Raw genomic sequence first — 10315 nt, forward strand, 5'->3', positions numbered from 1 at the left:
CAATTCAAAATGAGAAAGTGATGAAAAACACAAAAGACTGAGTCCCGCTATATTGCCCAGGCTGCAGTGCAGTGTCTATTCACAGGCGCGATCCCACTACTGATCGGCACGGGGGCTTTGACCTGCTCCGTCTCCGACCTGGGCCGGTGCACCCCTCCTTAGACGACCTGGTGGTCCCGAGCTCCCCCAGGAGCACCATATCGATACCGAACTTAGTGCGGACACCCGATCGGCATAGTCCACTGCAGCCCAGAACCCCTGAGCTCAAGCGGTCCGCCAGCCTCAGCCTCCCAGCAGCTTGGATTACAGGCGCACGCCACTGCGCCCGGCGAGAAAAGCGAGGCTCCGAGCCGCTGTTCAATCTGCCTGCATGCGCTCTGCTGCGCACAGCGCCCTCTAGCGCTCCACAACACAAACTACCGCAGCTCTGCGCTCTTCGTCTCAGCGTATTCGAGCTTCTACAGAACAGTGCTTGCATTTGTATGTTGTAGTTATGTTGTACTTTATTTTACTATACTTCAGAGGGTTGCACTTTATTTTAGTGTCCTTGTTACAGTATTGTTATACATTTAAGTACTGAGTAATATTCACTAACTACATGTATACTTACTATATGGTTAGGGTTAGGATAAGGGTTTGGTTTAGGGTTGCTTGCATGTAATTATGCATAATTTATTGTTATTATAATAGTAAGTACATGTAACGTGCAACAAGGACACCTTAAAATACAGTTAATGAAATCAGTTTTTTAAAATCTTTTTATTGTATTTTAATTATACAAAGGTACATATAAAATTCCATGTAACAGAGAGAACAAGAGCAAACAAAAAAGCTTGTCAGTATTTTACCTTAATTGAAACTGAACTGAAATTGAAATACATTTTATTGTCCCCAAAGGGGAAATTTGTGCTGGACTCAAGTTGTTCACATTAACAAGATATGTTAACAAGATATATAATCGTTTAATTTATTATAAAATATCACCTACCCTTAAAAGACACTCATTCATCATTCAACATTTTAATTGACATAGGAATAAATTACTATTTAAAACGATCATGGAATAAAAAATGTTATCAACATATTTCCAACTCCGCCACTTTTTAAAAACAATTTGAAAGATCCTCAAACTCTCAAAATGGTATTTATCTCTTAATATACGTTATCTTTTCCATTGACATATTTGTTGCCATTTCTTTCAGCCAACGTGCTATATTTGGTGCAAGCCGTTTTGCTTGAAGAATGATGACAGTAGTTCAAGTTTAACAGCGATCGAGTGCTAAAAGTAGAAGTATTCTTTCGGGGAAGGCTGGTTGTTGGGGCTTGTGTCAGAGCAGCAGGATTTGTTTTTGTTGCGAGACCTGGAAATTGGCGACATTTCTCTAATGTTAGTTCATTCTAATGGTTAAAGGAAACAAAGCACAATTATCAGGAAGACATATTACTGATTAAAAACGTTTTTAATGTTTTCTACGACTTTTGTTTTGAAACGCTGTACTTCCGGCACACAGAGGGGGAAGTCTTCAAGGCTTGCGGCAAAATGGCCACGATAAGAATCTTGTCGCGTATTCTGTCCGTCCTGTCAACTGTAACGCTGTTATGGACACAATCTGGCGAATGCAATAATGGCCGAAGAGTAAGTACAATATATCTGTGAAACCTCACGGTCACGTGATGTGTATTGTACGTGTATTTGCTGTCTTGCGTTGGGAGCTTGTTAGCATGCTAGCATGCTGCTGTCTGGTCTGAATGAACGGATGACAGTGACTGATTGTGAATGTCTTTGTCTGCCAGTCAGGAGATGCGGTGGACACCGATTTTAGCGGATTCTCTGTGCCACTAGAGCACTCATTTGAAGTGGGTGAGTATTAAGGTAACTTGACTGATTAATAATTAGCGTGTCTCTTTGCAGTTTAGTCACTGTTTGTCTTTGTTTCAGATGATGTCCCCAGATTTCACCTTCGCGGTGCCCTGCAATTAAGGGGTGGAAGAGAAAACAGTGTGTATCTCTCCCAAAACCAGCTCTCTGAGAAAGACAGGAGTACACTAAAGGTGAGAAGAGGCTGTTTGTGGCTAAGGAGTGAAGAATGTCATGTTGAAATGTCTTAAAGGTGCGATAGAATGGAAAACTGTATTTACCTTGGCATAGTTGAATAATAACAGTTCTGTACATGGAAATGACATACCGTGAGCCTCAAACACCATTGTTTCCTCCTCCTTATTCAAATCTTGTGCATGCAAAAGACCACTGAAAAATAGGCGAATCAGAACATAACGCCGACTGTGACGTTACAGTCAGGATCACTAATAGTTACACCCCCAACATTTGCATATACCCGCCCATGTTCTGTGCCAGCCGCCAGCCGAACCTGCACAGCCGAATCATCAGAAGTTCTGCAGGTATTGTGAAGAAACAAGCGAGGATAATAGTGAAAATGGCAGATCATGGAAATAAATGTTATGTTCCAGGCTGTGCAGGAATGGGTTGGTGTCTGTATTCAGAAAGGCACAGAAAACAAATAACACGCGCTCTAATAAAATAACACGAGCCACTAAAGGGACATGGTTAGCTGCTTGCTAGCGGTAGCCTGTTACATTACAGTACATAAGACTTCATCGCAAATCTCGAAAGTGAAAGTAAAAAGCGGTCATGCATTCGAATGCAGTTTCAGTGCCCCGCATTTTATATACAGTATAATTACCCAACGATATAACTGCGAGAGACAGTATTGAAATATATATTTTCCCTGTGTTTCCTTCCTGCTGTGTGAGCTACTGAAATGAGCTGTGAAACAGCCAATCAGAGCAGGGCTCATCATTGAGCCACACTGTGAAACAGCCAATCAGAGCAGGGCTCATCGTTGAGCCACACTGTGAAACAGCCAATCAGAGCAGGGCTCATCGTTGAGCCACACTGTGAAACAGCCAATCAGAGCAAAGCTCAACATTATTATTCATGATGACCCTTACAAATAAGGTAAAAACAGACCATTTCATTCTAGGGATGAATCTTAGGGTTGTAAATGAACATGTAAAACCTTTCTGGAGATTTTTTTGCCCTTACCTAAGCCACATACTTTCTATGTAGATATCAGAGAACAATTAAAAATATTGTATCAATTCATTCTATGGCACCTTTAAGCGTATCTGCTGTCTCTCTGGTATTATATAGTTTTCTCTGTCTGTGTCCTTCAGGATGTGGCAGCAGTTGACGGTCTGTACAGGATTCGAGTGCCTAGAGTCTCTCTACAGGTGGATCGACAAACAGAGAGACAGTCTGAAGGTTACCTTACTACATTCGTTAGAGCCGTAAGTCGACCTCCTGCAAATACCAACATTAGATATATTTAATTAGAAATATTTGAGTGTGTGTATATATCCTCATTTGTAAGTCGCTTTGGATAAAAGCATCTGCTAAATGACTAAATGTAAATGTAATATTAGTGCTGTCAAACATTAAATCACGATTAATCGCATCCTAAATAAGTTTTTGTTTACGTAATGTGTGTGCTGTGTATATTTATTATGAATATATAGATGCACACATATACAGCATATATTTGGAAAATATTTACATGTTTACATGTATATATTTATATTAATATAAATAATATACATCATATATAAATAAATGTAATATATAAACGTAACATATTTTTCTTAAATATATACTGTATGTGTGTGTATCTCTATATATGCATAATAAATATACACTGTACACACTCCTATATTATGTAAACAAAACCTTTTATTTTGGATGCGATTACTCGTTTGACAGCACTAGTAAATATACACACGCACTAATGTTCAAAAGTTCTGGGTCAGTAAGATTTTATTTAAAAGAAATCAATACTTTTATCCAGTAAAAATACATTTAGTTGATCAAAAGTGACAGTAAAGACATTTATAATGTTACAAAAAAAGTCTATTTCAAATAAATGCGGTTCTTCTGAACTGTCTATTCATCAAAGCAACATGAACAATTTGTACGTTTCCACAGAAATATTAACATATTAACATTGCATATTAGCATTGATAACATTGATAATGATTTTTTTTTAATGTGTCCTGAGCACCAAATCCACATATTAGTATGATTTCTGAAGGATCATGTGACACTGAAGAATGATGAATAAATTCCATCACAAGAATAAATTACATTTAAAAATGTTGAAATAGAAAATTATTTTAAATTCGAGTATTTTACAATATTAATGGTTTTACTGTATTTCGCAGCCTTTTTGAGCATAAGAGATGAGCTGGAGTGTGTGTATAAATGTAAATGCAGATATTTTTATATAGTATGTATGCAAAATCCTAAAGTTGGACATTTTTAGCTATAAATCTTGTCTTGCTTTTCTCCCAAGTGCTCTCTGGTGGAGTCCCACCTCAGTGATGTCATCACCCTTCACACTGATGTCAGCGGATATATCATTGGCATTTCCATAGTAACAATCCCTGGCTCATGTCGTGGGATAGAGGTGGAGGATGAGGTTGACCTGGAAGTCTTTAACTCAACAATAAGTGTCGTGGCGCCAGTCACTGCACCTGCGTGAGTACAAACACACACACACACTTGCATATGTGGTTTACAGGGACTCTCCATAGGCGTAATGGTTTTTATACTGTACAAACTGTATTTTCTATCACCCTACACCTAAACCTACCCCTCACAGAAAACTACTGGCAATTTTTGCATTTCCTAAAACACCGTTTTGTATGTTTTCTAAGCCTTTTGTTTTACGGGGACACAGGAAGTGTCCTCATAAACCATGTTTACGTTGTAGTACCCGTGTCATTATACATATTTGTGTCCTCATAAACCATACATACTAGTACACACACACACACACTCTCTCTCAGACTGCTACTTCTGATACTTTTTTTTTATTCCAAGGCCCCCTTTGTCCTTAATAGAGTAGGTAAACACTACACTCACAAATTGCGTTGTCTGCATATGTTATTATCAGCTGTTTGTCTCTTTGGCTCTGATTTAGACCTGAAACAGCACCCTACATTGAGAGGATGGAACAGGAAATGGAAAAGAAAGGCAAAAACCCACAAGAGCAGAAATCCTTCTTTGCCAAATATGTAAGCATTTTTATTTTTTCAGTATGACGCGTCACATTACTGTTTTGCCAGTCTTTACTTTGGGTTTCTGTTAAGTTCACACAAATAACTATGTTTGCATTTGACTAATTATTAATGTGATAATTTTTCGCACCTACGGTATCTAGGTAGTAAAAGTGCGAAACATTTTGTGTTATTACATTAATCTCCTCTTTATTTCACCTCCTGTCCAAATGGCCTTCATTCCAGCTAACGTTTTTTTTGCTCTACTGTGTCTCTTTAGAATTAGCATATTTTTGTGTTTGATTAACAGTTTGTGTTGTGGAACAAGTGGACTGCAGTGCCTAAGCTGACCGTTACTAGGCCTATATGTTTTTGGGTGTTGTATTTTGAGCTAACCGTTAGGGATGCACGATATATCGGCCACCATATCGGTATCGGCCGATAAATGTTATTGCATTTGCTGCTCTGCTTCATGTTGAAGCTGCTGGTCCGTTCCGCCCAGTCCTGAATACGCCTACCAGTACTAATGTCCCTTTTTGTGACTGATCTCTTAATTCCCCAGCAGCATGTGTCGTGCTCGGCTGTTCTGCATTCACTGTGCTTTGTCTGTGTTGACTTTGTGCTGGTCTGTGCTGTGTTCCAGTGGTATTTGATTCTGGGAGGTGCAGTGTTCCTCATGGCCACCAGTTCAGCACAGACCCCACCAGGGGGCGCCAGAGAGCAGAGCTGATTTCCATTCATTTCAAGTACTGAAATCTCATTTTAGCCTACTTGGTTAGTCTGTCACTCCAGCTGCATTTCTCAATGTTGTGTGTGTATATGGGCCAGCACACGCACCCACATACATTCAAACTCAAATCCTCTGATCCTTCCTCTGTTTCAGCTTGGTGTTCAGTTGTTTGTGTGTTTCTTTATGCTTTTTTGTGTACGTTTCCTGCTGGGTCATGACCAGATCAGTGGTGTTTTGATTAAATAGGTGCCTCACAATCAGGTTGGCCGGTAATTTTAGCAAGGGATTGTCGTCTCAAGCTCAGAGATGTTCATGACCCACGCTGCTTGCTTCACTCTTTCCTGTTTTTTCAGTCTCATTTCTTCTGATTTCTCCCTGCCAGTGGAAAGTCAGTAAGTGGTGGAGGTTGGAAAGTGAGAGAGCAAGGAAGGATGAAACTGAAAATTATTTGCTTGGGGAAACCAATTAATTCAATGGCTTGTAATTGTCCTGCACCTAATCATTGACTCTGGAGAGGAACCGTCATGTTGCATTTTAAACGGTGTACAAATGTGTTAAAACTTTCTGTTGTGTTTTTCTTTTCTCTTTCATCAACAGTGGATGTATATTGTCCCTCTCGTTCTTTTCCTGATGATGTCTGGAGCTCAGGATCAGTCTGGAGGCGGAGCTGGAGGTGGGGCGGCCAATGGCGGAGGACGATGATTCCCATGGCAACAAAGACTCCTATGTTGTACATAATAATTTAAAGCAGATTTTGAGTTCAATGACATGCATAATGACACATACATTTACAAACGAAGGATCGTTCTAGAGAGATAATGATTGAAAAACTTAACTTATAACTGCATTGTTGGATTGCGTTTTTACTACTGATTTAATAAAATAATTTGCTGACCGTTGAAGTTGTCAGCATAGTTATTTACTACAAGTCATGCCATTCATAAATAATACAGGCATTTTGAAACCGGTGATCAGTGGATGATGGAGAGCTTTAAAAGTTCATCTCTTCATTCTCTTACTGTATATGTAGCTCTTAGACTTGTTTCTTGGCCCAGTGCCATTTGAGCTAGTTTGTTTTGAATCATGTTGATGCTGGTAATACCACTCCTCTCTGCACCTTGATGCCATAAATAACTAGTCATCTACTAGTTATGACAAATATCTCTTCATCATGGTTATGGTATAAGCTCAATACTAAACTAATATAAACTACTGAAAATTCAGTCATTAGCTTTGCAAAATCAAGCAGCAAAACAAGCTGTTTTGTACAGCTAAAAAGCCAGTGGAAGCCAATGACACAGGAAGCCAGACCCATAAAAAGTACATATTACTGCATCTGCTCTTACAGTGAAAATAAGGTGGATACTGCTTTTTAAATACTTCTGATTGCCTGAGACTGATGTATGGAGCTTGACATTTTATTTTAAATAAATAAACTTTGAAAGTGAAGTTACAATTTATATTAGGCCTATAATTACAAAGTTTGGGGTCAGTAAGATTTTTTTTAAAGAAATGAATACTTCAATACTTAATACTATTCAGCAAGGATGCATTGCATTGATCAAAAGTGACAGCTTATTTTGTTGCAAAAGATTTCTATTTCATAAATGCTGGTTATTTGAACTTTGTTTTTATCAAAGAATCTTAGAAACAATGCATTACTCTTTCCACACAAAAAAAAATGAGCGGCACAACTTTTTTCAACTGTTTTTTGAGCAGCAAATCATCAGCATATTAGTATGATTTCTGAAGGATCATGTGGCACTGAAGAGTGCAGTATCAGTATCACAAGAATAAATTACATTTTACAATATATTTAAATAGAAAACAGAGTAGGATAAGAGCTTAAATGGAAGGTAGGTTACCAGCAAATCTATATTAAAAAAAAACTTATTTCAGTTAAAATTAGTTTGACTTAGAACCATTATTTATTTAATATTAGTATAATTATAATCAGAGGCTTTATACAAAATATTCACTGTTTTTTTTATTGAGATTCAGAAAAAATGCAGCTTATGGCCACAGTTGATTGAGATTAATCGTGAAAGCTTGACCTTTGACAGACATGGCTTTTCGAGATTTTACCCATCCTGCTTCATAAGATGTTGCTAATCATACAGCTATTAGTGTGTGTTCTGTAAACAGAAGTGAACTTGGGGAGAGCATGTTCTAGACCGGCTCCCGCAGACCTGTGGCTATCTTTGTCAACTGTCAGTCATTCTCAGCTCGTGGGTCTGTTTGTCTTGGGCCCGTTCATGTGCTGCTTTGGCAGTGTGTGGTAAATCTGGATCTTACGAGGCTCAGTGCCGACAACACTCTGTTGTGTTCCCCTAAACCCTTAACCACACCGCCCACCCGTGTTCTCTGAAAGATTTTGTAGTCCCATGGAGCAGGACATCTACAAGTCAATGACCTCAATCAATCACTGTTTCAGGCCAAAGTCAATGTCACGGATAAGCTCTAAAGCAAGGAGGAGAGAGCTTGAATGAATTTCAAAGTCATTTGGAAGTAAAGGGATCTGCTGGTATGTAAAGATCTGGCACCTTTGTGCTTACAGGCCTCTGTAAACAGCTCTGGTGGGCTAAAATGTAGCAGGTCAAAGGACAACGCAGCAGGAGATGTTGATTCATTTCTACCGCTTTAGCTGTGTTAAGCTAATTAGAAGTAAAGAAGTGTACATCTGACTTTACAAATCTCAAACGTTTATCCCTCTGTACATTTTTGGTGTTAGCTAACTCGTGATTTTCTTTACATAGAGATCCAATTCAGTGTAGAAGTATCATCGCAGCTCTGATGAATGTGTGGATACCAAGAAGCACATGGTTGAAACTGAGACAGAACAGAGGTGTGTGTGCCACGGTAAGTTCATTTCTTTCTCGCTCACTCTGTCAATCTTCGCCTGCTGCTGTATTTTTCCAAACCCACACAGAAAGACTGAAAAAGCACAAATAAGAGAAACAGACACAAAATGGCATGCTAGTTTTACTTAATTAGTATTGTGTTTAGGACACCAAACATCTCCAAAATAAGACTGAAATTTTTATGTTTTTCAAGAGGTACATGGTGTGTCACTTGCTGAGCCTGTCCTAACATCTGATTCTCAAACCCAATCCACTTCATTTGTGTCCACAAGAAGAATTGCATGACATATGAGACTACCGCAATACATATTGCAGGAAAAGGAAACAGAAACCTCTGTTTTGGAGAGACCTCTGTCAGTGGACAGTCATAAATCTCACATCCTCTCACTATGTGACCAGTTGTGTCACAATTACTACCTGTTACTCAGAGTAAACCTGCCTATTTCAGTTCGGATGCCAGTGTGATTTTAAAGTATTCTATCTATCTATCTATCTATCTATCTATCTATCTATCTATCTATCTATCTATCTATCTATCTATCTATCTATCTGTATGTATGTATATATTATTATTTAAATTATATTTAATATTATATATAATAATACAAAATATCTATCTATATGTATGTATTATTATCTAAATTATATTCAATATTACATATAATATAATACAATACAAAATATCTATCTATCTATATGTATGTATGTATTATTATTTAAATTATATTTAATATAATATAAAACAAAATATCTGTCTGTCTATCCATCTATCTATCCTCCTGAGAACCAGAAATAAAAAGCTTTGTGAATTTAGTATTTTTTCATGTCATTACATTGTTTAGAGCATAAAAAAATATATATATATATTTTTGAAAAATTATATTTTATTCATAAGTTATGCTATGTCCTTACATTTATAACATTTGTGGTATTATTATTATTGTTATGGTTACTATTATCACTGCACATAATTTACATAATGTTTTGTCTGTTATGCATAAATCACAGGTTACTAGCATCAAACAACTGAAATAAGCAATGCAGATATACTGTATATAGTTTGGTTTGATTTATGCAGAACAGACTAGCACACAAACTATGTGCAGGTTAGCCTACAAATCATTGTCATTCCGCCGATGCTATATCGGAGGGAGGCATGGTTAGGATGTCTCTCTTAAAACGTCCTATACATTCACATACCCACACAATGCTCTGTATTTTAGCTAAACATAGCGTACAGTTGCCACCTATTAAAATTCCACCGCCTAACTTACAAGTCTTCAAAGCGTGAGGAGCTAATGAAACAGAGCGCTCCGTGGAAGGGAAGCTGTTTCTCATTACAACGATAAAGAGAGAACAGAGGTGCTAAGAGGAAGAGTGTGAAAATAATGAGTGTCTGAGGGACACCTGTCATCTGTCTCGTTTATCAGGAATGAAGACAGGCCAGATACTGACATAATCGACAGTCTGCTTTCAAGCATTAAAGAATCACAGTGTGATTTAAGACTCAGAGCTTTGAGATGAAGAAATGTCTCTCATTACTGAGTGATAATGTCTTGTAATACAGTTCAGCGGATCCACTTCAGATTAGTACAGCTTTGCCGGTTTTCCGATCCGTCCGTTTGATTAAGAAATTGATGCTATTGTAATT

At 37.9% G+C, this 10315-nt stretch overlaps 1 protein-coding gene across 2 annotated transcripts; it reads left to right on the forward strand.

The window, feature by feature from the left end:
- The first annotated feature begins 1488 nt into the window (after window positions 1-1488).
- On the forward strand, window positions 1489-6719 carry LOC107551156 (ER membrane protein complex subunit 10). Of its 2 annotated transcripts, XM_016232666.1 has the most exons (8): window positions 1489-1636; window positions 1795-1861; window positions 1940-2052; window positions 3196-3309; window positions 4368-4552; window positions 4998-5091; window positions 5717-5819; window positions 6401-6479. In XM_016232666.1, the coding sequence occupies exons 1-7, from the start codon at window positions 1541-1543 to the stop codon at window positions 5801-5803; spliced, it is 756 nt and encodes a 251-aa protein (XP_016088152.1). In that variant the 5' UTR covers window positions 1489-1540; the 3' UTR covers window positions 5804-5819; window positions 6401-6479. The 2 variants fall into 2 exon arrangements, with proteins under 2 accessions (XP_016088152.1, XP_016088151.1); XM_016232665.1 differs by lacking the exon at window positions 5717-5819 and having other exon boundaries at window positions 1493-1636; window positions 6401-6719.
- The last annotated feature ends 3596 nt before the right edge of the window (window positions 6720-10315 follow it).

This window comes from Sinocyclocheilus grahami, unplaced genomic scaffold, assembly GCF_001515645.1.
Source record: "Sinocyclocheilus grahami isolate Dianchi unplaced genomic scaffold, SAMN03320097.WGS_v1.1 scaffold416.1, whole genome shotgun sequence".
NCBI classification, from domain to species: Eukaryota; Metazoa; Chordata; class Actinopteri; order Cypriniformes; family Cyprinidae; genus Sinocyclocheilus; species Sinocyclocheilus grahami.

Coding starts and splice junctions, on each gene's coding strand:
- LOC107551156 (XM_016232665.1), top strand. CDS start 1,541: ATGGCCACGATAAGAATCTTGTCGCGTATTCTGTCCGTCCTGTCAACT. Junction 1,637..1,794: donor AATGCAATAATGGCCGAAGA/GTAAGTACAATA, acceptor TTTGTCTGCCAG/TCAGGAGATGCGGTGGACAC. Junction 5,092..6,400: donor AATCCTTCTTTGCCAAATAT/GTAAGCATTTTT, acceptor TTTCATCAACAG/TGGATGTATATTGTCCCTCT.